This window comes from Falco biarmicus, chromosome 1 (genome assembly GCF_023638135.1).
Source record: "Falco biarmicus isolate bFalBia1 chromosome 1, bFalBia1.pri, whole genome shotgun sequence".
NCBI lineage: Eukaryota > Metazoa > Chordata > Aves > Falconiformes > Falconidae > Falco > Falco biarmicus.
Genome location: NC_079288.1, coordinates 111,303,868 through 111,330,966, shown reverse-complemented (window position 1 = coordinate 111,330,966; position 27,099 = coordinate 111,303,868). Strand labels below are relative to the sequence as shown.

Here is a 27,099-nt window from a genome sequence, read left to right as displayed (position 1 = left end):
TACCATTGTGGGGCTTTTTTTTATTCTTCACACAAACTGGATTGTGGTCATATCATGAGCTGTTGAGGAACAGAAGTTTTTGAAAGTGTCAAGTGCACTTGACCAGCAGAAATCCTAATCATTTGACCTGATTTTTCAGATTTACTACATATTCTGATATAGCAGTGGGTTTCGTTGCTGTTCTTGAGTACAATTTCCACTTATTCCATGCTTAGTAAGGCCGTTGTTTCTTTTTGTAACTCTTGAAATTGCAAAGCATGATGCTAAATTTCACTGTTTAATATACTGAAATGATTGACTCTTGTTGAAGTAGTGGATAATACTGTGGGAAGGGTTGTTCTGGTATGTTTTGTGTTACAGAGGCAGATGAGTTGTACAGTGATTCAAAATGACTCAGAATTTCCAAAATTAATCCTTTTCAGCTGTAATTGTCTGATATCTAAATAGCTGCTTATATTCCATGCAGTAGTTGAAATACAGTTCTGCACAAAAGATCAGTTTTTCCCTTTGGAAAAACTGGTGAATGGACTTTGCCAAAAAAAGTCTGATGGTATTGGAAGGCTTTAAGAAATGGCTGTGTGTAGGAACTCACTTTAACTTGTGCATATTTCTAGAGCTTGTTTTTCTTACTGTTGTTTCCAATGCAGTGAGGATGATCTGGATGATCTGGTTGAATTCCACCCAAATGCAATCGTCCATTTCCATGTGTGTTCATTGTCTGAATTAAAATTAGAGATGTTAAAAAATATATGCAAAAATCTGTTTAAAATTGAAATAGAAGTAAAATGTGTTCTGTTCTGTCATCTGTTCCCAATAGCCGTATGAGTTGTGGTGGCCTGACCGGTCTGTTTATGCAGTCTTTCTGCACTGTCATACTGTATTAGGTGTTCCCTGGGCTTACTGCCAGACTTTTTCTGTTTACAAGGCAGCAAGCAAATATTTAACATTTCTGTTTTCTTTCTTACTCTTTAGATTCCGGGACAGAAGGGTTTGTCTCCTCCTTTTTCACTGCTGTTCCTCATCACAGAGCATCAGTTCATTTTCTAATGATTACTGTAATAATGTGACACAGCCATTGATTAAATAGTCATTTAGGAAACTGGCCTAGAAGAATTATTCTCATTATGGTCTTTGTTTTAGTAATATTTTTTTTTCTGTTTTCCTAAAGAAGTTAACAAGCTACCTTTACCAAGGCAGGCAAATTCAACACTTAACAATTTTTTTAAAAACAGGAAATTATTTTTCTCACTCCCTATTTGCTGAATTTAATAAACTTGAAAGAAAAGACAAAAGGGTGCCGGATGCCAAACCTCAAATGGTAAATCAGACCATGTCCCGTGGAAGTTCTGACCTAGAAATCAGATTTGTTATGCAGTTTATTGCAGTATCCAGTGCAGAGCTGGGGAGGCCCTCAGAGCTTTCACAAGCTGTGGCTGCACATAGGTTCATGAATGTCACTAATTCCATTGACTGCAGCAGAACTGCTCTCAAGCCTAAAGCTAACCAGCTGCGTGGGTTAATCAAAAAACCAGTGAACTACTTGAATTAGCTGTAGAGAAAAAGGACTACCAATATGTTTTCACAAACAGATTAAGTGAGTGTTGGGAAGGTCTTAGAGCATCTTAGTGGATTGCAAACAAGAAAGCAAAAAAACCCCACTATAAAAAGTTTCTTTGTTTTGTCAAGAAATATAGGAGATTAATATAAAAGAAATCACAGTCTTTAAAATCTCAAGTAAATTTGTTGTCAAGATGCATGGTCATATTATAGAAAATCAGGTAATGAATTTTTAAATTTTGTAATACAGTCAATACTTCTGCATTCTTTCCACGTGATCTGATCTCTGTCACTGTATTCCACATTTTAGTTGCAGACAAAATAATTGTTCATTTGAGCATCAGAAATTAAGAGGTATTTGACCTAATTCCAATTATTTTTAGAGAACAAAGGAGACTTTTTTTTTTTTTTTTTTTTTTTTGGTCCTGGTCTGCTAATGACCTTATGGAGTTGGCTGTTGGGCAGGTCAGCGTGATGCATTACATAGTCCTCACAGCTACAGCCAGTAGGAAATGTGTCTAGAGTCTATCAAGCTCATGGATGCGTGTCCTCAAGCTTTAGGACTCCCCAGCCTGCCCTATAGCTGTTTTGGATAGATGTGCCCACTTTTAGTAGCAGTTGAGCTCTTTCAAGCATTGTATCAGAGGTTAGTAGCTTGCTTACCCTTCTTTTGGTGTTGTGTAATTTTGTTTAGTTTGGGAATTCCCAGAGAGTTTATGTAGTAGAACTGCCACAGAGAACATAAGCTGTTGAGGAACAGAAGTTTTTGAAAGTGTCAAGTGCACTTGGCCAGCAGAAATCCTAATCATTTGACCTGATTTTTCAGATTTAATACATATCTGATATAGCAGTGGGTTTCGTTGCTGTTCTTGAGTACAATGCGGACTTCTGTACTTGCCTGGCTCTTTAACAGTTTCTTTTTTGTCTGTTTCTAAATCACTTAGCACCCTTCCCTTCAACACTGTCCTTTCTACCAAATGAACAGGTTATTACTGGCAATTACAGGTGGTTTTTTTAAAGGGCATGTCAGGGGCTTTTGAAAAGTTTGACTTTTCTCTGTATTTCTGCTTCCTGGGTGTATTCTAGCTACCCAGCTGGCTGTTGTCTCGCTGTTTACTGAAGACATGTCGGGAAATGTGACTCAGTATAACCGGGCAAATAGCTGCCTTAAGCTAGTACCGAACCTCTTTTGTGCCAGTCTAGGCTTCAGTCATGAAGGATACTGATGGCTTAGTAAGTAGTTAAGAATATTGGTTGAACACATACACCCCCTTTCCCTTGGCCAAGTTTTTCTGTGAAAGTGCAGAGACCCAGGAGAAGTCCTAAGGTAAGAAAATCCGTGTCAAAATCACAGTACTCTGTAGGAGAGGGAGGGAATGCCCTTTTCACCTTCCTTTTTTGAGTTCCTGAGACTGCCCAGAGGAAACTCTTCCTTTTGAAAGTTAGGTCTGGCCCTGTCGGTGGTGGAACTGAAACAGCAAACAGCCAACTGACCTGTTTCTGCAGGAGTGCTTTCCTTGCCTTTTATGCTTTAGGACATGCGTAAACCCTTGAACTGTAAGCCTGACTGCTTCAAAAACACTGCAAGGATTTTAATGAGACCATGTGGCAGTGAAGGGGAAGTGGCAGATGCTAACTTTTTTTGAAAGGGGGAACAAAAATGGTGATTACTAATACAACTTGACTGGCAAACCAGACAAATATTTGACTTTTTTTTTTTTTTTTTTTACTCAGAATAAAGGTTTATGCAAGGGGCAAAAGGCAAAACCATCGGTACAGCATAGCTGCAATCTGTCCCAGTCCAAAATGAGTAATGTTTCTCAGCAGAAGTATGAAGACCTGTCACACTGAAAGCGGTAGCAGGGAGGGTTTATCTGATTTGTCATGCTGACATTTAAAAAATTATTCACATTCTTTTTCGGCAACTCATGGAAAAAACCTCACTGCATTTCTTTAAGAGTTTCAGCCTTAAATGCCTGTCACTACTGCAGAGCTAAAACGATTTTCACAAATCCAGCTGTTACTGTGCATGCCAGTTTTCCCATTTTCTTTTTGCCTTGTATGTTATGTACTTCCTTTTTTAAATATTTACGCCATATCCTGTTTTCTTGAAGTCCTTAGCTATAAATATTTCTCCCACTGTTAAAACAAATACAAATAATCTTGCACATCTTTTTTAGTTCGGTTGTCTCGGTTCCATTTTCAGCTGATGAAAGAAATTTTGTCATCCAGAGCAGCTTTCCCCAGACTCAGGGTGTGGACTTAACGGTACAGCCCTGCTGCTGCTTACTTAAATTAAATCAGCCATACTAAATTGAGCCAAACTATCTGTCTTTACAGCTCTTGCTTCTGCATTTAGAATGAAGCATATTTGTAGAGCTGCAATAAATACAATTTATCCAGTGAGCTCCTGGCTGGAGGGTGTTGATATATGATTACAAAACTCTTTTTAGTGCTAAAGATTTGAGAGAGAATTTTTCAGAGTAATTTGAATAGTTTCAGTTTCTTTTTTTTTTTTTTTTTTTTGTATTTTTTTTCCTCTGGAGGTTGGAAGGCAAATATCTTGTGGATAAAGTTTTGTTTAAATTACTCATTTTTTTTAGTTGTAACTTCTTCATAAAGGACAACTATTAAATACCCATTGAATTCTGTCTATAAGAGATCAACCATTGTTCTTGTTTCTTCTGGTGGAGATGTATATTCTGCTTGTTAGATTCAGAGGTGGGAGTAGGGTTTGGTGTAAATTACATTTCTAGCCCCGTGTGATGGTAATGGGAAAGGGATTTCTGTATGGATCATGATTTTTATATTCTATTCCAGTAGCTTGATCTGTCTGAAGAAGTATTTTTTGGAAAGAGCAAACTTCTTTGGTTACAAATATTTGTCAGAAATATAAATATATTTTAAAAAGTAAATGTGATGGGTGTATGTGACGTTAAAACACCGCACTACTAGACAACAGGGGATCAGGAAAGTTATTTTTCAAATACACGTGTTTGTCTCCCTTCCCTACGAACACCCCATTTTCACATTTTGACTTAAATTTTTGCCCATTCCTGTCAGTTTGTGTTTCTTTTTTTTTTTTCTTCTCCTGCTTGTAAACCGCATTTTTGGGCTTTCAGCTGTGCTACTTTGAAGTGCTTTTACCATTAATGGTCCTGCAAGCTACTGTTAGTCATGCCGCTTCTGTAACATAATGCATATTTAGTAATGTGTACCTCTGTTTGAAAGGGTCTTTGTGGTTTTTTTCCAAAACTTCATCCATTCAGTGTACCAAGATATCCTCAGTTGCAGACAGGGGGAAGTTTTATGAGTAAAGACTGATTTTTTTATAACAAGCAATTCAAGTTTTGAATCACTAGATCACTGAGCCTCTTGCGTACTACTTTGGGTTTCTTGCAATTGAAGGCAATTAGATTTAATTATCCTGGTGCTGCCCCTTAAATTATGTTGCCCTCTGATCTTTAGTCTAATGGTGAGCACAGCCTTTTTGAGCCCTCAGGAAGTGATGTCCAGAGTCATTTGCACTCAGAAAGCTATGGTGAGGATGATGCAGGTGAATGGATTCTGTTGAAACAGACACACAGGAATGCTGTGGGTGACATAAAAATAAAATGTAATATTGTCTTCCAGTTACATTCATTCTGAAACTTTTCACACATTTTTGCTTTTCCCTGTTCCCTTGCATTCCTGCTTGTAATGCTAAGCTGTTACAAGTGTTTTTAAAGGACTGAGGACAATTCCAATCCTGTCGAAATAATGCACTTCTCTGCTGCGTACAGTGGCGTATTTTGAAAAAAAGCAATGCAACAAGACATCCTGAGAGCAGTTTGAGTTGTCAGAAGGGCACCAGTAAGTCACTTCTTGTTCTGAATAAAGAGAAGCCAGTGGAGTTACAAGCAGAACATAGGCAATGTTTCACTAGGAAAGCGTGTTGTATTTAGAAATAAATAAGAGTTTAACACATGTCAACCATGTTAATTGAAACATCCAGAGTTAACAAGATAACATTTTTCTAAAGTGTTCCTAAAGCAGTTTCTCACAGTATATGTCACTTTTTGGAGAGGGGTGGTGGTGAAGAAATCAAGGAAGTGTGAAACTGCTTTGGTGTGAGCCTTTGTAGTGTTGGCTATGATGATAAGCCCTAAAAAACCCTCTTTGTGCAGCTCTGTATATGCCGTCCATTACAAAAAAGTCAGGTTTTAAATATTTTTTTTTTCTTGGGCAAACAAATTGCTTTCATCTTGTTTTAAAAGAGCACTATCTGTGGTAATTAAAGCACAGATAGGGGAGAGACGTTCTGATTGAGCTTTACTGCGAGGCCCGCTGATGGAAAGCGTGGGTTCTAAATACTTGTGTAGAGCTTGTGTGGGTGTAAACTAGGAAGTGGCCTCATCTGAATCTCAAAAATGACCTAATGACTGTCATTTTTAAAAAGCTCTCAGTACTTGAAAATCAGATCTCATTTTGGTGCTAAACCACCTCAAGGTTTCTAAAGCTTTTTGCATTTTCAGCTTCATGCACAGAAGCTCATGGCATCAAGACGAGCAAGAGAGTTGTTACTTGAATAAATGACTACATGTTTGACTATTTTTGCTATGGTACACTTATATACAGCTTTGCTAAGAGCATCTTTCTTTGAAAGGCATTTTAGGAAATATTTTGAAAGACTGAACAGTTCTTTTAGCACCAAGTGCAGCAGAACAAAGAATGGGTAAGACAAGAGTGTAGACACTTAGTGGAAAGAGAAGCAGCGTTTGGCATACGCAAGTTTGACAAACCAAATTTTGATCCCTACCTACTGGAATGACTGACGTGATATTCATAGGCACAAGTTCTACTGCTAATGAAGCTCAAAAAAAAAAGGTGTTCAAAGGTTTTTTTTGTTTTTAAAATTCTGAACTAATTGAATCTTGCTCAAAGCTATTAAAAAATTGCTATATGGTGTAAGTATAGATATTTTTTTGAGTGAAATTGTGTGATTTGCGAGTTAGACCACAGTGGACCTGCAGCATTTAAAACCCCATGCAAATGATTTATTCATTTCTGCTTTCTCCTAACAGTTTTTTGCACACTGAGCAAAAAACTGTTATCGTTAATTGCAGCATATACATTAATTTTAATTCTGTAGGAAACAAAGACTTTATTATAGTATCTGTTTGCACATTGGGAGCTGCTTCTTTGACTTTATTATGGTAAAGGCTTTCATGAAATTGGTTTTAAAAATACTTCCCTCATCTGGTAATGTGTGGTTATTTGGGATTGGTAAGTTCTAACAGATCTTTATTCCTTGTTGAATACACTTTTCCAATATTTTTTCCTTGTGTATTTTATGTATAGCCAGTCCAGACTATTCATAGGGAGAAGGAGGACTTCTAGCATTCACTGCTGGCATATAGCGAGCATTTATGTAAATCTTTCTCATACTTGCATTGATGTGGCTTCCAGTTGTAAGTGTAGTTTAGTATCTTTTACAGTAAGCCCAAGTCTGTCTTGGTCTCTGGCTGACAGGTGGAAGTCACACAGGCCAGATACGCAGTGTGTAAGCAGGCTGAGAGGCTGGCATTAGCCTGAGCTCCGGGACGGAGGTGCCGTTGCTCCACCTCCAGCCGTTTATCTGCTTACTGGTACTTATAACAACTCCGGTGTATTCTTGCCTGGAGAAACTGTATATACCTGAACATGTGGGGAAGCACCTATGGAAATTAATACCTTTATTAAAGTTCTTCCCCTCCCCGGTAGCCATTTACAAAAGATTTTAAGGTACATCTGTCATCTTTTGCACACAGATCTGACCCTTCCATTGTAAATTGCCCTGCAGATAACAAAAGGATGCTGCTGCATGCAGTTATATCCCTGTGTTGTTTCCCAGTGTGACGTAAGAGCCATCATTCTCTCCTCTGTTACTCTCAGCTCAGATGTTAGGCTGGGTGGGTTAAGGGGTGAGGGCGAGGATTGGAATCGGAACAGAAAGATTAATTTTAGGCTTTGCTAAACCACATCACTTAACTCTAACCTGCTCAAAACAGCACCGCAAGGGCATTGGGGGCATAAGTAGAGCAGTGATGGGTAGGCAGAGCTTGTGGAAATGGCACCTGGTTTTTGGCCGTCTTTTGGTGTGAACCTTGCAGAACTCTGCCCGTGTCCAGCAGTGCTTCTGGGATGAGTGTTCTGAAAGCTGTCCCACCACTGTGCCTGTACTGGTGGGTTTGGGTTGGTGGCTGAATTCCTGAAACCTGTGGGTAATGTTAATGAGTCCTCATATTAGTAGAGTTATTAAGCAGAGAGGAATAAATCCCATGTTAGCAAAACTATTCTTAAATTTGTATGGCCTTTTGAATCCAGTTATTACTGCCTCTTTGGTTAACTAGAAGCAGTGGTTTCAGGCACAGCTGAAAATGTCTCTCGTCAATGAGAGCAGGTTGTCACTGCAATGGTGTGGTAGCAATAAAAGTATTTTGGTGATGGCTGCAGTCCTTTAGCTGCATAACACAGTGACATGAATGCTGGCTGCTGCGTGTGGCACTGTAGTGAGGACCTTGCTGTAAGGGCACCGGCTGTTATTGCTGGGTTAGCTGCCATGACAACTGTGCTGCTGGTGCTGGTGCATGCCCTGTGTGGGTGTTCTTGCAGAAAGCTGAGGCTCATTGGTATTCCCAGTGTTTCTTGGAATACTGCAGGCAGTAGAGGCTCCTTCGTGTAGTTCTGCCAATATTTGCTATTGTCACAGTGGGCAGAATATGCAAATGGTGTTGATAGGTGTCTGGGAAGGAAAAAAGCTAGCTTCCCTAAAAGCAGGTTTTTTTGTTTTACTTCTTTATTTACTTGATTTTATCAAATAGTTCTAACTCTCTTAGCTTCTACATAGCTTTTATTCCCAGATCTCATTAGGGTGTGCCATGTTAAAAAGAGTAGGGAAGAAATTACACTGTAAAATTTTAATCCGTTTATATTTAAAAAAATAGTTTGCTACGTGCAAACACTTTTTTTTCTTACAAGGGAGTTAGAATGAGTCCAGTGGGATTTCTTGTTATGGCATTTTAGGGGTTATGTTGTTTTTAAAGCAGACACTTGCTCCTTCACAAGCTGACTTTCACTGACTTTTGAGGAGTGAGTTTTTTTCAAGGTCTTTGTTTTTGTGTTTTTAAAGAATGTCTAAAACATTTTTCTTTCTGGTATCCCCATCCTTCTTGAAATACATGGTAACATCATTACTGAAAGAAATAAGAATAGTCAGAGCTGCAAAGGGCATGGGAGGAGCTCTGTACCTTTTTTCTTGAATATGGAATACCTTTTAATAAAGAGAGGATTATTATTTTTTTTTTAACAGGACATTAAAACATGGAAGTTAAATGCCTCAGAGCATTAAAAAAAATAACTTGTAAATGCAGTCATTTTAATTCAACAGATTTTCCCATAAGCAATTAATGTAAGAATACGAGAAGCTTTGGTATTTGAGTAGTGTTTATAACTGGTCTTGTCAGTCATCAGCATGCATGTGTAGTTCTAGGCATAAATCCAGGTGTTAAATGTAAGAGAAGGTGTTTTTGAAGGTGAGGGACAGTCATATTTTACATTCTTGACCCTAAGGTTTCCTGCATTACTGGGAGAGCTGAAGTACTTGAACTGGAGTGTTGCTGTCATTATAAAAGAATATTATAGTGGCACTGTGAAAATGAAAACACAAACTTACTAATTGTTGCAGACTAACTGCAGATTTAGTATTTGAAAGTGCTGCATTTATTTATTTTGCTTTGTATATTTTGCTGTCAAGGTGACATGCCTGCAGGACTTCTTTGGAGATGATGACGTCTTCATTGCGTGTGGGCCTGAGAAATACCGGTATGCTCAGGATGACTTCGTGTTGGATCACAGTGGTAAGACTGTATATCCCAAACCCGCTGAAATAGTTAACCTCATTGAGAACTATTCCCCCTACCCACGGCCTCACCATCCCCCTGTTCAATGCTCAAGAGTTGTGTAATTAAGGAAAATATACATGGGAATATATTTTCCTATGGATTAAAAAGTTTTTCTAAACCATCATCTGGATTCTGTAAGTCTGTTAAAATGCACTAATAAATATGATATATTTTCTTAGAAAACAGACCTGGTCCCTAAATTTACATGGAAAACACCATTGAGTTTTAAAAGGTTCAGTCATGAATCTAATGAATCTAAAATATGTTTCAAAAGTTCACTTTTGGTATCTGTGACTATAAGATGATTTCCATATTGCTGTTTTCATGAGATTCTTTTGAAAAATCACATATGTAACCATGCTCATTTCAGGTCTTGAGTTTTCCTGCTAGACAATTCACACATTTCAGTCTTGTCTGCTATAGACCAAGTGTTGAGCCTGTTGATATTGCGAGGTTATAGGGGGTGCTGTTGGGTGGGGAAGGAGGTGAGACCAACTGAGACTTTGTGCCCAGGCTGTCTGCTGTTGACAGATCATGGATTTGACTTATGACAGTTGTCTTTCTGTAAAGAGAAAATGTATAATGTAAGTTCAAGGAAAAAGCTCTCTACCAGGGACTTGTAGAATTGGCTTGGCATGTCAAATCATATATATGTTGGGTTTTCCTCCGTGTTCATTGAGTCATGGAATTGTTTGGGTTGGAAGGGACCATTAAAAGTCATCTAGTTCAGCACTCCTGTGATGAGCAGGGACATCTTCAGCTAGATCAGATTACGCACAGCCCTGTCCAACCTGACCTTGAATGTTTCCCTGGATGGGGCATCTACAACTAATTTGAGCAACCTGTTCCAGTGCTTTACCTCCCTGATCATAAAAAATTTCTTCCTTCTATCTAGTCTGAATGTACCCTTTCTTATTTTAAAACTATTACCCCTTACCCTATCACTACAGGTGCAACAAGACATGTATTGGTTCAGCTGTAGAATCACCCTGATTTTCTTTTATGAAAAAGTTGATCTGTGGTAAAAAAAAACTTGCCCTGGCAATAATCATCAGATTATTAAAGAGCTTCAGGTTGTGAAGGAGTGTGGGTGTGAGTGTGGAGCAAAAGCATCTGGTGTTTTTCTAATTTTTACAAATGCCATAGTTTCATTACAAAATCTTGAGCTACATCAAGAAGTACAGGTATATATCTAACCAGTGGTCCATACATTTGGATGGATGGAGGATTTGGCTGGTTCCCATTCGGTTGTTATTGCCAGTATGCTGCTTTTCGAGAACTGCCTGTTTATGTCGATTCAGCGAGTGTGGAGGTGACAAGAAGGGTACTTTTTTAACATAGTTTTAGACTAGCTAAGATACGATTTTATGCTTACACAGGAATGGAAGAGTATGGTTGTATTAACTCACAATGCAAATCCCAGTCTTGGCAAAATCATTATTTCCCTTGCAGATTTTTAAGGCTGTAACTTTGCTTCTTCCATTATGCCATTCACGGACTAATTGGACTCCTTTCCTTTCCAAGAACCCATGATGGAGGGATTTTTTTCCTCCTTTTGTCTGTTCAGCTTTGGTGGTCCCTGCTTCCTCTAACAACTCTAGAGATCTTAGTGGAGAAAAGCAGGTTAGGTACAGACTGGAACATGACTGGCAGGGCATCAGCTCTACTTACTATTTTTGATGGTGACGTGGCATCATAATGATAGCATTGATGACATAGTGATGAAGAACAGGGACAAAATTAGAGGGGAAATTTATATGATTCTGTTGGGAGTGATTTGCAGTGGGTGCTAACTATAGGAATTAAAATCTTTCCAAAATGTCAATGCATGTATGCCTATCGATTCCTTTCCCATCTAGACTGTCCTTTATTTAATGATATATAGCTGTTGGTAAGTGGCCATAATTATTGTCACAGCCTTTTGGAAACAGTAGTCATTTTTCACCTCCTTAAAAATTGGTCACAACATCAGTTTCTTACAAAAGAAGGTAAACGGGGCATGCTTTGCAGTTGCCTGGCATGAAGTTGTCATTATAGCATGCAGGATTTACTGAATTATCAGAGGAACCTTGGCATCAGCTGACTACTCTTTCAGCTGTGCATAGGTACAAACATGAATTATAGTAATAACCCAGCTTCAAAACATGAAGAAATATTACATGCAGAATATTACATACAGTGTTTGAGTAGCTCAAATAATGTTGTATGGTGTGTAGTTTTGAGATTCTCTTAGGAATTTGTTTCATTTAGTTGGGCAAGCACGTTTAGAAAACACTGATGTTCATTTTCTGGATAATAAACAGCAACAGTAGTGTTTGGAGGAAGACTGTAACATTGAACTGTTGTCAAAAATCTATCTGCTTGCATTGCAGAATGCCGTGTTATGAAGTCCTCTTATTCCCGATCTGGCATGAGGCATACTGGGTCCAAAAGTCCAGGACCTTCACGTCGAAGCAAATCACCTGCCTCAGGTACTGCTTTTAGGAAAGAGTTGAACATGTAAAATACATGAAACTTTGAATTTATTTAACGGAGTTAAAAACTGTTGGCTCTGTCTGAAGTAAGTGCACCATGCTTTGTTTCTTGAGGGAAGAAATACGTTTTTTTTCAGTTTATCTCATAGATTTAATACTGATTTGTAATAAAATTTGCATTCAGTTTTGAATCCTGAGAAGAAATCTGGTTTCTGTTTTTTAATTAACAAGCACAAAAAATTTCATTTTATGAACATTGGAATAATTTGTACTAATTGTACACTTGGGATGTGTTTTCAGCATGGCAATTAATTTTCTTGAAGACAGGATGTTATGTGGTTAAATTCATGTTCATTGAACTAGAGTATATCCTTAGGTGTTTTGAATTTGACAGGTTTCTCTCATATAAGCCCAATACTGTTGGAAATATAGGATTCTGCTGTTTCCAGTAATTTTAGGAGATGTTCTGGAATGTTATTGCCCATTAACAGAGAAAGTTGTTTTATTCTTCTTGTGCTTCCTGTACTTTCAAAGAAAGGTTCACATTGTGTTTTTACCAGCATTTTGGCTGAACACCGTATGTTCCAACCATTGAATTCTTTATGCAAGTAAACAGAAGGGAGAAACTTGTTTTTTTCCTTTTTTTACCTCTGCATTTAATTTCTAAATACAATAAAAAATATTTTTTTCCCCTCAGACCTGGAGAAGTAGCCCTGAAATCAAACCATTGAATTCATAAATATACGATGCTCTGTTTTGAATGTAACTACACATGTAAGCTTCTGTGTGTGTATCCAGAATTGCAACATGTTCCATATTCTTGTTTCCATATCAGTATTTCTTTTGCTTTATTGATGCTGGTTAAAGTAATTTTATGACTTTGGGTTCTTTCAAAGTGGCATATTTGTCATCTATTTATAATGGTTGAATATTAACCGAAAAGTTTCAAAGAAGGATTGCACTAAGAACAAAGAGAAAGATAGCATGAAGGGCAAGTTTCAGAACTGATCTACATTTCATGCAGTCCTATTAACCAGTGAGATCACATGGGATATCCATCAACAGTAAATTTTATGCGAAGTATTTAGAAATCAGTGCTGTCATTTCCTTACTTATTTCTACTTGGACAACCCTTTGGTTTGTTTAATTTGGAAAACTTATCCGAAGTGTCTAGTATTTATCCTTCTGTTTACTTGCCATTTTTTCTCATGTAGTCTTTACTTATCTTTATTTACCCTTCTTCCTTTCATGCATGTTCAGAGCTGTTTAATAACTTCTTTCCTTAATGTCTCTTTCCTTTGTGTCAAATATATGAGTACAGTAAAGAGGGGTGGCCACTACTCCAGTGCTTATTCTTCAGCAAAATCCCCAGGTGAGCCATTACTATTATGGCTGTATATCACTAGTGTGTCTCCTCCCTATCCATCTACCTGTATTCTTTTTGCTGTATTTGTGAATATTTTCAAGCTTGAAACACAGGTTTTGAATTTGGCGAACCAGAGACATTATGGGTGTAGGTTTTTGTTGAAGTAGATTATAAGTGAAATAATATAAATGATGTTTTATAGTTGTCGGACATCTGTAATGGTGTCAAAGTTAAATTTGTAAAGGTATGATTTGACTACAAGTAGAAGAGTATTCTGAGGAGCAATAAATTTGTACGTGTATTCTAAAGTATATTATAATTGAAAACTTCAACTAGTGCAAAAAGACAGGGCTAATAGTTGCTAAAAAAAGCAGCACAAAACCACGCGTTACAGTTTTTCATTCTACTTGCAGTTTCTTACCTTCCTTTGTTTACTTGTATTATTTCGGCCTAAGCTCTAAAACACAGAGAAACCTCTTTGAACCTTCAGCTCAAACTGAAAGTATATCTAAAACAAGTAACATGCATTTTGATTAGCAAATAAGTTGAGACTTTGGATGATACTAGAAGTTAACAATTTAAAAATATTCATAGGTTTTTTTCAGTTTTCAATATTCCAATATGCTAAAGAATTGTAGCCTAATAGATACTACTTAAAGAACAACAGAAAAGAATTTATCTTTTTGATATTCAGGCTGCTATATATCTTGAAAGAAACCTCATAAGAACTTAGAAAATAGATAAGAAAGGTAAGTTTTGCATGTACATGAAATAATCAGTAAATGAATAGCAGTGGACAGCAGACAGGTTTGTGCCAAAAATGAACACAGATGCTTGTGTGTTTCTTGAGGTTATTTAAAAAAAAAAATTAAAGTAGTGCTGTTTGAAACAACAGTGTCGTGTTTTAACCCCGGCTGGTAACTAAGCACCACTCAGCTGCTCACTCGCTTCCTCCCCCTGCAGCAGGATGGGAGAAGAGAAGAATTGAAAGGGTAAAAGTGAGAAAATTCCTGGGTTGAGATAAGAAGAGTTTAGTAACGGAAATAATAACAAGAACAAATTGTAATGAAAAGGAAAATAGCAACGAGAGGAATAGACAAGTGATGCAAATGAAAACAGTTGTTCAGCACCAACTGACCAATGCCCAGTCAGTCCCTGAGCAGTGGCCCCGCTCCAACCTTCCCCCAAGATTTATTGCTGGGCATGATTTCATATAGAATGCAATATCCCTAAAATACCCCTTTGGTCAGTTGGGGTCAGCTGTCCCAGCTGTGTCCCCTCTTGACTTCTTGTGCACCCCCAGCCTGCTCACTGGCAGGGTGGTGTGATAAACAGAAAAGCCCTTGGCTCTGTGTAAGCGCTGCTCAGCAGTAATGGAAACATCCCTGAATTATCAACACCGTTTCCAGTACAAATCCAGGATGTAGCCCCATACCGGCTGCTACGAAGAAAATTAACAGTACCCCAGCCAAAACCAGCACATTCTCCACCCCTTATTTCATACCATTTACATCGTGCTTAGGTCTCATGCTATCCAATACGTTCTCATTACCCACCACCACCTGTACTGTCCTTTGATATAATACATGGCTCTCATTCCCGTAGTCTATGGACCACCCCTGTGAAATGACTGCAAAATGTCCCTAAATGTCCACAAAATGTCCACTGAGTTCATTTAGTCCATGACTTCAGGCTCTATCCATTATGGTGGTCACTCAGGACAGGAGAGGTGGTGTGTTCTGTGGAGTTACCAGGCACCAAAGCCAGCTCGGGGCTGGTCACTGCTGTACTTGCACTGCTGCTTGCTTCTGCAAACTGATTCAATACACCTTGTCCTTCAGTTTCTGTGACTTGTCGTGTGGGCTTTCCACCTTTCACAGCAGCTTTCCACCTTCAGTGTTTTCCCACAATCTGACAGGATTTATCCATAAACAGGGCATACTGCTTTTCATTTTCTGGTGATTTATTATACAGAAGGGCCTCTTCAGCAGGAGTCATCTCCTCTGGCGACGCTCCAAAGTTTCAGCCCTCTGGCCAGTCCGTGATCAATTCCAGAATTCCTAGGCCGTTGGGTTTTCCTATTCAAGCCTGTTGCGTTGTTATCTGCGTGACTGACTTGTGCAGCATCAGTTGCGCTGTGTAGAGGGGACTCTCCCTTTGAACATCCAGCCGAACACAGGCAATCAAAGTCCCAAAAGGAGCTGTGCTTCAGTACCAACTACTTCTGAAGTGGCTTGAATTCCTTCACATGCTGCTAATACTTCTTTTTCAATTGGAGTCAGTCTCAAATCTCTTCAGGCTCTTTCTGCCAGAGGCTCCAGGTGGGGCCGTTATCCCTGGCTGAGGTGTAAAGCATGTTTTTCACATCTTGTCCTGTCTGGACTGGCCCAAGTGCTACCACGTGAACTATCTCCCATTTAGTTTGTTCTAAGCCTTGCTGCTGCTCAGGGCCCCATTCAAAGTCATTATTCTTCTGGGTCACTTGCTAGAGAGGACTTATGATCAGATTATAACCTAGAATATGCGTTCTCCAAAACCCCACGCCACCTAAGAAAGCTTGTGTTTCTTTTTTTGTTAGCTGATGGAGACAGCTGTTGTTTTATTAATCACATCTGTTGGGGTATGATGACGCTTATCTTGCCATTTTATTCTTAAAAACTGGATTTCCTGTGCAGGTCCTTCGACCTTACTTTCGTTTATAGCAAAACCAGCTCTCGAAAGAATCTAGATTCTTCTTCTCTCTTTCTCAAACACTTCTTCCACTGCATTGCCTCACACAATGATGTCGTCAATATATTGCAGGTGTTTGGGAGCTTCACCTGGTTCCAGTGCAGTCTGTAGCAGTCCATGACAGACGATAGGACTGTGTTCTCATGCCTGGGGCAGTTGATTCCAGGTATACTGGATACCCCTCCATGTGAAAGCAAACTGTGGCCTGCACTGTGCTGCCAGAGGGTTTGAGAAAAATGCATTGGCAGTGTCAGTTGTTGCATACCATTTGGTGGCTCGTATTGGAGTTCTAGCGTGTCTGGTACTGCAACACTTCGCAGCAGTGTGGCTTCATTCAGTCCTCGATTTTTGCACTGGGAATATGGGACTGTTAAATGCTGAATGAGTCTTACTGGTCAGTCCTTGGCTCTCCAGTGACCAGATCAACTTATAGATGGGAACCAGGGAGTCTTAATTGTTGTGGTATTGTCGCTAGTGCAGTGTCATGGTAGCAGTTGGCACCTGCTGTTCTTTAACTTGCAGCAACCCCATCACAGACAGATTCTCTGAGAGACCATGCAAGTTAGACAGCTGTTTAATCTTCTTCATACTCAAGGCAGCTAAACCAAAACTCCACCAGTATTCTTTTGGGTCTTTGAAGTACCCTCTCCTGAGGAAGTCTGTGCCAAGGATACAGGGAGCCTCTGGACCAGTCACACAATAGGATGCTTTTGCTGCTCATTCCCAGTTAGGCTTATCTCAGCCTCCAACACAAACAGTTCTTGGGGTCCTCCCATCACTCCAGAAATACAGATGGATTCTGCCCCTTGTAATCCGATGGTATTAGAGTACACTGTGCACTGGTGTCCACTAGAGCTTTATAGTCTCATGGGGCTGACGTGCCAGGCCATCGAATCCACATGGTCCAGTAAACCCAGTTGTCCTGTTCCTCCACCTAGTTGAAGGCAGGGCCCTTCTGTTCCTGGCTGGAGTCTTCATCGCTTGATTTTTGTACTGCAAAACAGAAGTCCCTTCATCAAGGTCAAAAGACGATTAGCCCTTCTGCTCTGTCTGACAGACACTGGAGCAGTAATTTTCCTGGATGGATGCTTTTTGTCTATTGTTTCTCCTTGCAGTTCATGTACCTGAGTGTCTAGTCTCCAGGTGGGTTCACCATCCCACTTCCTCGTGTCCTCCCCCTGGTGACACAGGAAGAACTGCAGCATTGCACATGGTGTGCACCCCAGGTACCTGTACTCTTGAACAGAAGGCGGCTGAGGCCTTGGTTGGAGTGAATGAGGAAGACCTATCCTTCTTGGCTTGCTCAGACATTTTGGGTCAGTCCCTCTACAGCTGAGACACAGGCCCACATGGAGGAAGCAAGATTATCTTCATATTCTTGAAGTTATCTGGCCAGTTCATCTATATTTGGTGCCTCCATGTCTGTCCAGCTTATTATCGCCAGGGTGTGGGTGTATGACATCGGTGCGTTTTGTACAAGCTTTTGCTACGTGGACCTTGTGCAACGGATTTCATCCGGCTCTTTGGATGCCTGGGCATCATCTAGGTTGTTACAGATCATGTCCAGCCTGGCTAATTCTGACAGATACTGGATACATCCCTCAGTGTTGGTCCGTTTTCTCTGGGCGTTTGCAAGTTCTTCCTTCACCTGTCCTTCACAATTGACAGGAGTCACCACCAAAGACTGAGGACTCCTGCCTTCTTTCCAGTCCCTTTGTCAATGGCCTTACCCTTAGCAAGAGACCCTAGCTTCATTGCCAGGCTTCGTTACCCTCTGATTCCTGACTACTAGCCCCAGAATCCCAGCATCAGAGTAACCAGCTGAGAACTACCTCACCTGGTTGACAGCTAAAATCTTTTTGTGTCTGTCGCAGCTCACTTAGGGATAGGGATCGGGTAGTTTGTGGCTCGTGATTTCAGTCTCTTCCTCCTCCTGTTCTTGTGACTGCTGTGCTGCAAAACAGGCTACCTCTTCCCAGTCTTTGTCCTGCTCCCTCTTAGGAGAAGCTTCTTCATCCTTTACTAAATGAGCTGACTTCTAGTTTCATTGTTTCTTTTTAGTTATAGGGGTGACTGACAAGAGTGTCTGGTTTTACCATAGTGTCCCTTGGTATGTTTTACCTCTCTTTTACCTGAGGGTGCTACATAATGTCAAGCAGTGTTTGGTAGGTGCTGGCCAGGGCCCAGCACAGTGCGGTAAGTTGTGCCTCTTTGGAACAGCCATGGAATTTATTATTATTTTTTTCCCAAACATTCTACTACTTCATCAGGATCCAGTAGTTGATTGGGAGTGCAGTTCCAGACCATTGGAGGTGAGAGGTTCTCCAGATGCCTGCCCGTATTCTCCCATGTGCCATGCCACCCATGACCATACCCTCGCGGAGCCTGGATCAGATTCCTAAATTGCTTATTAACCTTAGATAAAACTGAAGCAATATTCTTAAGAAGTACCAATAGAAGTATCTTAACTACTCAAGTATGTTCAAGATACTGAGAAGCTGCTGTAGCAAGGGAGAAAACATCACAGAAGAAGGTAATGAAGGTGCCATTCTGTATTTCTGAAAAAAAAAAAAAAAAAAAAACCCAACAAAAAAACCCCAAACAAACAAACAAAAACAAACAAACAACCCCCCCACCCCCCACCCCCCCCCCAAACAGAGGAAGAAGTATAACTGTTAAATTGTCTCCATGAGATGGTACCCAAAGTACAGAGCCCAAAATACCTGATTGAGCTCAAGGTCAGTGTTTTAATAACAAATCTCTCAGGCAAAACATCACTCATCACTACAGAGCACAGCAAACTGCAAAAGCCAACGCTGATCTTTCACGTGTACAGCAAAAAAAATGGTGCAGATCAGATGAACTAATATTGAGAACAGATGAATCCGTATCTTGACCCACAACTGTTAACAGATACCGGTCCCTTCTAAATACCTATAAATATGCTCCGGTCAATCTGTTATTATCTCAAACCCTGTGAGGTGGTGTTATTATCTCAAACCCATGTTAGGTACCAACAAGTACCATTGTGGTTTAACCCCAGCCAGCAACGAAAGCACACGCATAGCTGCTCACTCGCTCCCCTCCCCAGCAGGATGAGGGAAGGGGATGCAGTAATGGAAACATCCCTGAATTATCAACACAGTTTCCAGCGCAAATCCAAAGCATAGCCCCATACCAGCTACTATGAAGAAAATTGACTCTCCCCCAGCCAAAACCTGCACACCAGCACAGTCTCCACACCTTATTCCATACCATTTACATCATGCTCAGGTCTCACACTGTCTCATTACCCACCACTACCCTTCTCATCTGTGGATATAAGACTTGGCTATCAATCCATTCTGTGAGCTGTATAAAAAGAATTTGTGAACAAACAAAATTGTTTTCCTTCTGTAGTAATAGTTGGTCATTTGGAAGCAAATTCTTCTACTGAAATATCTCATTTTTGGTTGCTAACTTTGCAGCTCAGTATTTTTTCTAATGGCTAGAGCAAATTGTGTGCACAAGAAGCAGAAAACAGTAAAATAGCATTCACTAGCTCTTTTCCTCATCATAATTGCAAATTCTTTATAAAACAACGATACATCATTATGCCAGGTTTCAAGAAGGTTATCTAAAATAAGGTGGTGAAAAGAAGTTTGCAGGAGGGATACATATACCTAAATACTTACAGCTTCTTAAAAAATTCAAATAATTTGTGTATTGTTCTTACAGACAACCCTTCTTAAAGTCAAGATAAAAATATCCTAAAAACATACTAATTCCTTTTAGTAGAAAAGACTAAGCTCTTAATCCAGTAATAGATTTGGGAATGTATATCTGAGTTATCAGACTTCAAGATAGACTTGTTGTGTAGCTAAATGCTAATTAGTTGCATCTTAACATCACACATCAGAGAGAGAGATTTTTGTGAAAACCAGGGATTTGTGGAAGTTGCAGTGCAGTAGGCCTGGCCTACTGGCAGATGGTGCTTGGAAGGCATCTTCAGCACTCAGAGAATGTTAGAGTACTAGGTTAACAGACACTTGCAAAATAAATCTGATAGTGTTGGTTAAGAAGCAATGCATAACCCATGACAGACCTCTGGATGTGTAAAGGCTATGTGCAGGAGCAACTGTATTATTTACTTTGAAGCTAAGCTTCTATTTGCCAGGGTTGCTTTTTTTTTTTTTTTCCTGAAAAATTAATTCTTCACCATGAATCAGCTATGAAACCTTTTCCACTCTTAAAATTCTGCCTCATATTTTCCTTTTCCAGGAAAAATGAGGTTCAGCTAGAGAGGAAATAATGTCGCATCATATCTGTGTATGATCAACAGTGTGCTATTCTGTCTACATAATGAAATTCATCAGTTTGGTTTTTTCAGAAAAAGACAAGGACTGACCCAAGTTATATTCAAGATACCAGGGATATTAACAGATGTTGTATCAGGCCTGTCTGGGAAAATGGACTTAAAATGAATGAACTCTTGAAGTCAAAAGGGAGGATATTGTATGTTTTCACAGACACTTGAACTTCTTGGAAGTTCAGAAATAAGCTACTAGCTTTTACTTCGTTAGGATTTTTTTCCCCTAAATCAATATTTTTCTGAACTACTGCATAAGTTCTTTATCATCCAAACAACTTTTACTTCTTGTTTGTTTGTTTGATTCTTTTTTCTTGGGAAAAACCAAACAACACAACTTGTGTTCTGTGGAGCAGTCTACTTAGCTGTTGATCCAAAAAAAGAGAGACGGAGGGTCACATGGCTTTATGTACACTTTTTCCATATTTTATTGTGCGATATCACAATAAATGATATAATTTTAGAAGGCTATGGCTATTGCTTGCCCAAAGTTCTTGCACTGACAAAGGACTGAAGAGGCCTTTTTAATCTTTAGAATGACAGTGCAATATTTGTGTGTCTTCTTGATCCAGCCACATGAGTTTCAGGGGTGCAGTTGTGTGGCATGCAAGCGTGTAATTTATTCCCAAATGCTGAGGAGTCTGTTTTGGTCTTTGTATGCAGACTTGAGTGATAACTTACCAGAGAGGTATGTTATGTTTAAAAGCAAGTTAGGGTTTTTGACTTTTATTTGGTTTTTCTTACATTTGTTTTTCTTTTATTGCTTTGGCTAGTTAATGGAACCCCAAGCAGTCAATTATCCACCCCAAAATCTACAAAGTCCTCCAGTTCTTCACCGACAAGCCCAGGCAGCTTTCGTGGACTCAAGGTAAGTGCCAGAACCATCAAAAACTCTGAATTCCGGCATTCATTGAATAATGTGTTACAGTGATGCTGAAGAAGAACAAAAGAAAAAGAGAAAAAAAGAGTTACAATTCTATAGGGTAGTCTTGCTAGTATGATTTTTGAGTTGGAGAAGAGACCTTAAGATCTTTGTATTTTGTCTTTGGTTGGCAGGATGGAACTCTCAGCTTAGTGAAGGCAGAGGGTGATGGTGACTTGAATATGCCAGTTTGGCCTCCAAATTTTCTATTGTTGTGTGGACTGCAGAAATCCCCTAAGTAATTTATGTTCCCCCATCTTATACAAATGTGGTATCCTTGTTTCAGTACCTTATGGTCTTGTAGCATGGCCCAGAATTTCATCTGAAGCACCCTTCCTCATTTGTGGCACACAATTTCACCCCTTAATGCAGTCCCCTCCTGAAAGCTTGGGAGGGGTTCCTTTGGGAGCAGCCTGATGTCTGGAGGATTTTTCTCTGTGGTGCACCAAGAGAGTTCTCTTCCACTACCACTTAAAAATTGGTGGCATTTCCAGTTCTTAGAGGCTGCTTTATGCATTTTGCCTGGTAAAATGAAAGGAGGAGCCTGGAGCACAGCTGAGCATCTTACTGCTGCATTTGTGCAGCTGTCCTTTCAAGGAGAATTTTCTTATGAAATCGTCAATTGCAACCTTTCTGGAAGCATGCTGGATGTTCTGCACTAATTATTCTGATCGAGTAATAGCTCCCATTGATGAACACAACAGTTAGGAAGAGGCTGCATAATTCTGTGTAAAACTGTTTTCTCAATTAAGAGGCTGGCTAAAGGACGTGATGTGAATAGTATTTAGATTTGGGTTTTGACATGCTAATTGTTACCAAGTCTTTGTCTGTTTTGCAAGGAGTATGGCACTGGTTTTTGCCAGGCTTCTGTGATAATTCTGAGAAAAGGTTTGATCTATTTTTTTAAATGCTAACATATTTTTTGTTGTTTGGTTCATTTATTGTTGAACTCTGCCTTTATGTTGTTGAGTTGTGACATCCCATAGCTTCTTTTCGGGCAGAGCAACATAGGTTGGCCTTTCCCCTATAAAGCATTTCCAAGAGCAGTAATAGTTCTGACACTGAAAATTAGATCTGTGTGTCTTAAAATCTGTCTGGACAGCTCTGCTATAGAACTTAAAGTAGAGGACACCAAAATCATTGGACTTGAGGCTCTCTGATGGTCTGCACTATATTTAACAAATGCTCTTTCATCTTTCTTTAATGAAATTACAAGTTTAGAAACTAGATAAATTGGTTCATTTTTTTCCCACGCTGTCCTGTCTGCTTTTAGCTGATTAAAGCTCCATTAAGATAGAGATAATTCTGATAGTAACAAGCAATTTTCAGTAAAGTGGACATGTCCTCTTTCCCCTTCACTGTCAATTTCACTGAAGTAGGCTGTTGTACTTTTTCATTTTGGAATTTAATTGATGCTGGATACTAATGGGGTTTTGTGTCAAATAATTCATCCCTATATGACCAAAGAAAACAGCAAAAAGAAATCAATCATCTCAGACGTGGTGTGTTACTGAAGCAGTGAGTATCTTTTGTTTTACTCCATTAGGTTGCATCTGTTCAGTAGGAGGATCCCAGCTGTACTCCTGAGACTAAAAATAGGGAAAGTTATCAGGTGAATCTCAGGATAATTCTAAAAGAAACAAGTGCACTGCGCAGTGACCCTTGTTTCTTGATTATGTTCTAGTAGTGATGACTGGTTTGGCGAAGTATCCACACAAAAGCAGTAACAGGGAAGCACGGTTTTATGTAAAACTAGGTTCTTTTAAGAAACCCATTATTATTTTTGTAGGATTGATCTTGGCCAGCCTGATGAGGAAAACAGAGGGAAGGTGGGGACCAATTTTATTATTTTGAGGTTACTGCTGTTCCCTATTGTTAAATAATTCCTTGTTGCTAAGACTGTATCGCTGTGCAGACAGTAGTCTGGCTTCCTGCACTTGTGTAAAGAAGGTGCCATGACTGAATGAAAATGTAGATACAAATACCATGGCAGACAGTGAAATAATGAAGTATAATGCTGCATTTTCTGGCCTTGGAAATGCAATGTTTTGGCTGATTTGTTGTGTAGAAATCATATATATTTATTTTTGTAGAGCTTGAAACAGCAACACTTAATAATGGTTTTAGGTGAGCTTCGGTCAGCAGGAAAAGGGAACAAATCAGGGTTGGTGTTTCTGTTTCCTCTAAAGAGCAGACCATCAGAGCAGCTCCACATGAACTGTACTTCAAAAACTGTGATGTTTGGAAAGCCAGAGCAAAATAAAAGATTACACTATAGATTAGAGCCTGGCTAAGCTTTTTAAAGTTTGACAGCCAACACAGAGCTTAAGTGATAATGCTAGTCATCAAGGCAGCAAATTTGCAAAAGATACTGACTGCAACAGCGGTTTTTTCTGAGTCTCAGACACGGAGTCTTACATCATACTCTCTGAATGGTTCTTTTTTGTTGAAGTGAAATCTCTTCAGTCCCCAAGGATTCCTTCTGTTTCACAACGCTTTGTAAGCAGAAGTGGTACTTCCAGGCACAGAAAACTCACGTCACTTCACAGTAGGTTTGTTTCAAGGTAAAGATTTAGATTCAAAAGTGAACAAGTATGGGCGTGAAATGACTACTCTATACAATATTCTTTTTTGAGCAAATGTGCCGAGTTTCTTATTTTTCTATTAACTTCTCCATAGAGATTAAAACCAGTGCATGGATTAAGACATAATGGTAATAGTGCATGAGGTGGCACAGGACGACTGACTGAGAGGAGTCCTTTTGCTGTTCTATAGGCAGGTGACCGTTGACAAGTTTAACCTTTTCCTTTGGTTTTAAGTGTGCATTTATAGATACTCAGGTATGCCAAGCTGTTAGGGGTACTTCGACTCATATTTTTTTGAGTACATCTGTTACTGGGCTCACTTAGTACTGTAAAAATAATCCAGAGACTAGATTAAATATGAGATTTTGGGAAGTGGCCTTGTAGCTTCCCGGTGCTTACTTGGATGTGTTTTATTGCGTCCTCTTGAAATTAAGTACCTCAAAGTCTCTCATCTTTTTAGAAAGAAAACAAATTTGTACAAATAAAGAAGCTTTCTTAGAATCCCAATTAAGCTAAATAGCAATGTGTTTGCATTTGTCTTGGTATTACTTTTTCGATTGATGGACCAAATGACCAGAGTGAAAGGGCATTAAAACCAGATCCAACAAATAACTTAAGTACCTGCTTACTTTCAAGCTATTGAGTAGTCCCTTTTACTTCAATGAGGATGTTAATGTACTTAAAGTTAAACATGTGCTTAAGTGATTTGAAGGATTAATGCCTATCTTCATCTAGGTTTTAATCTCTTCGGTTTTGTACGCATGTGCTTCTGTTAGCAGTTACATGTTAAGAATATTTATATGCAATTATCCAACCTAGCGACACAGGTGCAACAGCAGTTCTTAGAGGAATTCTTTAACTGCTGCCTGTGTTGAATTCACAATTCAGAATCTTTCTTCATCTTTCTTGGTCGTACAGTGGATAAAAAGAGTTGGCTAATTTGTACTGGTAGGGAAACTGAGGTATTGCACTTAGTGTTGAGTCCATTCACCCATCGGCACCAGTTTGCTAAATGCTTTACATAATGAGATATGGTTCAAAATCTCTTTAGAAAAAGGGTAAATCCTTATGTGGCTCTTCAGTGTTTCCAGAGCAGTGCAAAAAAATGCATGGTATTATATAGATTGTCACAGCATGTATGCTGAAGTTGCAGCAGAATAACTACATTGTAATTAGCTATTGTATTGTTACAAGTAGCTTCTCAGTATAGTTGGTTACTAGCAGTGTTTAAGCATCACTTGAAAAATATGAAGTTTCTGTCTTACAGATTATGTTGATATTAAGCATTATAATAATAAATACAACACCTCATAGGAAATACTGATTATATAAACAACATTTCATTTATATTTGGAATATTTTTAGCCCTTTCTTATTGCAGCCTTTCAGGATGAGTTACAATGACACTATAAAAGTGTCCCTAGATTTCAGACAATATTTCTGTAAACAGTTAATTCACAATTTCACTAAAATATTTGTAGTCTGCAGTTAGATTCATCACCAGTTTGAATGTTTTCATAAAGACAGAGAAAGCTTCTTTGAGAATGTCAGGGAGTTTTTCTGGAGGTATGAGACTTTACATTCTCTTCTTAGCCTTCAGATGGAAGATTACCACAGTAGTGTCAGATGAGGACTCAAGGAAAAGTTAACAATATTAGGCATACTTATTTCTAAGTTTGGCTAGATGCACTTTGAGGATATTACAGGATCAGATTCTATGATCAAAATAGTATCGGAAATGTTTGTGTAGGGGTCCCATATTCCAGACACAAGGGTCTGGGTGTACATGCAGACCATACAGTTCAGCGTCTCTTCAGCACATTATGAATGTGCTGGAGGACAAGGGCAGCACATTTAGTGCATCATATACATGCTGTGAAGATGCTGAGCAACCACAGGAAGTCTGACCGAAGTCAAACAAGCACTTGCACATATGTGTTACAGGACAATGTACACAGGTCCTTTGTATGCCTAGCAACGTGATGGCACAAGTCCTTCATTTCTCTCCAGACAGGCAAGAATGACAGACGCAGGAAACCTTTATATGGGGGCTCTAGAAGGTACCATCCCATGCAGCTACCAAGAAGTTACATGTTTCCTTCAATAGGAAAAAAAGCCCCAAATGTTTCTGCAAACATTCGTATCATGGACAGTTAATCTAATCCTGAGTGCAAAGGTTTGTCGACTAAAATGCCATTCTGCTTTGAGAGCATGTGGGTTTATATCTGTGGATCCTTCCTCACACTCTCATGAGACACAAAATAAAATTGGACCAGTTGTACAGTTATCTGGGATTACTTTCTTATGTCCCTGCGCATTTCTGTTTTAAATACAAGCACTGTGTTTACATTTTTTCAGATATATGGTAGCATTTTGACTCAAAGAATTATTAAAAATCTTTGCTACTGAACCAGTAGATGTGGCTTGATGAAGATGACTGCCAAGCTGCTGCTTTTTCATTCCCAAATCACTGATTCATGCTCTGATCCAGATTTTAAGGGAATCTTGGGCTAGTCCTTCCCTGATATTTATACATACATCACTTTATGTTTGCATACCCACTTCAGTTCGTGCTCTTGGGCTCTGTGGTGGTTTAAAGGCTTTTATGTTTTTATTTGTTGTTTTTTTGTTTGGGTTGGTTTTTTGGGGGGATGAGTGTGCTTTGTTATCATTAACTTAGAATTAGAAAACCTGATGCACACAGTATCTGGCAGGATGCAGAAGCCTGGCACATCATGGATTGGATACTTCAGGTAGTAAAAAAAAAATAATATTCTACAGTGCAAAGTATAAAATAGAGTTTTTAATGGGTTGAATATTAGTAAGGGTGAAAGGAAGAATGCTAAATATCTGTTCCTTAGTTATTATGTTGAGGTGTAATAAGCACGTTGGGTACTAAATTGGGTGTGTTAAGCTTATGGATGTGACAGATCTAATGTGAGTGTTTCTCACAAAACCATGTGTTGTGTTGATAAACCTCATGCCGAAAGTCACAGTCTGTACAAAATAATATATAATGTGTTTAGATATTTATGTGAACCTGGGAAAATGGTTATTCCCCAGAAAACAGTTCATCATGTGAAGAACATGAAACAGCTGGGGAGGTTTTTTTGTCAGCTTAGTACCTTTTGTAACTTTTTACAACATCTTTAATTAATCTGTAAAATTAAATGCAGATAGTTTTGAGAACCGTGT

At 39.1% G+C, this 27,099-nt stretch overlaps 1 protein-coding gene across 5 annotated transcripts in view; it reads left to right on the top strand.

Annotated features, from left to right (window-relative positions):
* The window catches only part of DCLK2 (doublecortin like kinase 2), a 98,423-nt gene that overhangs the window by 38,005 nt on the left and 33,319 nt on the right, over positions 1-27,099 (top strand). For 3 of the 5 annotated variants that reach the window (XR_008825695.1, XR_008825692.1, XM_056360806.1), the window contains exons 3-6: positions 9,332-9,434; positions 11,852-11,950; positions 13,275-13,325; positions 21,171-21,265. Coding sequence is in view for 2 of the 5 variants with exons in the window: in XM_056360806.1 (XP_056216781.1) it covers positions 9,332-9,434; positions 11,852-11,950; positions 13,275-13,325; positions 21,171-21,265 (348 nt within the window). In the remaining 3 variants the exon portion in view is untranslated. The remainder of the gene's footprint in view (positions 1-9,331; positions 9,435-11,851; positions 11,951-13,274; positions 13,326-21,170; positions 21,266-27,099) is intronic. The other 2 variants (XR_008825696.1, XM_056360815.1) reach the window with 1 other exon arrangement.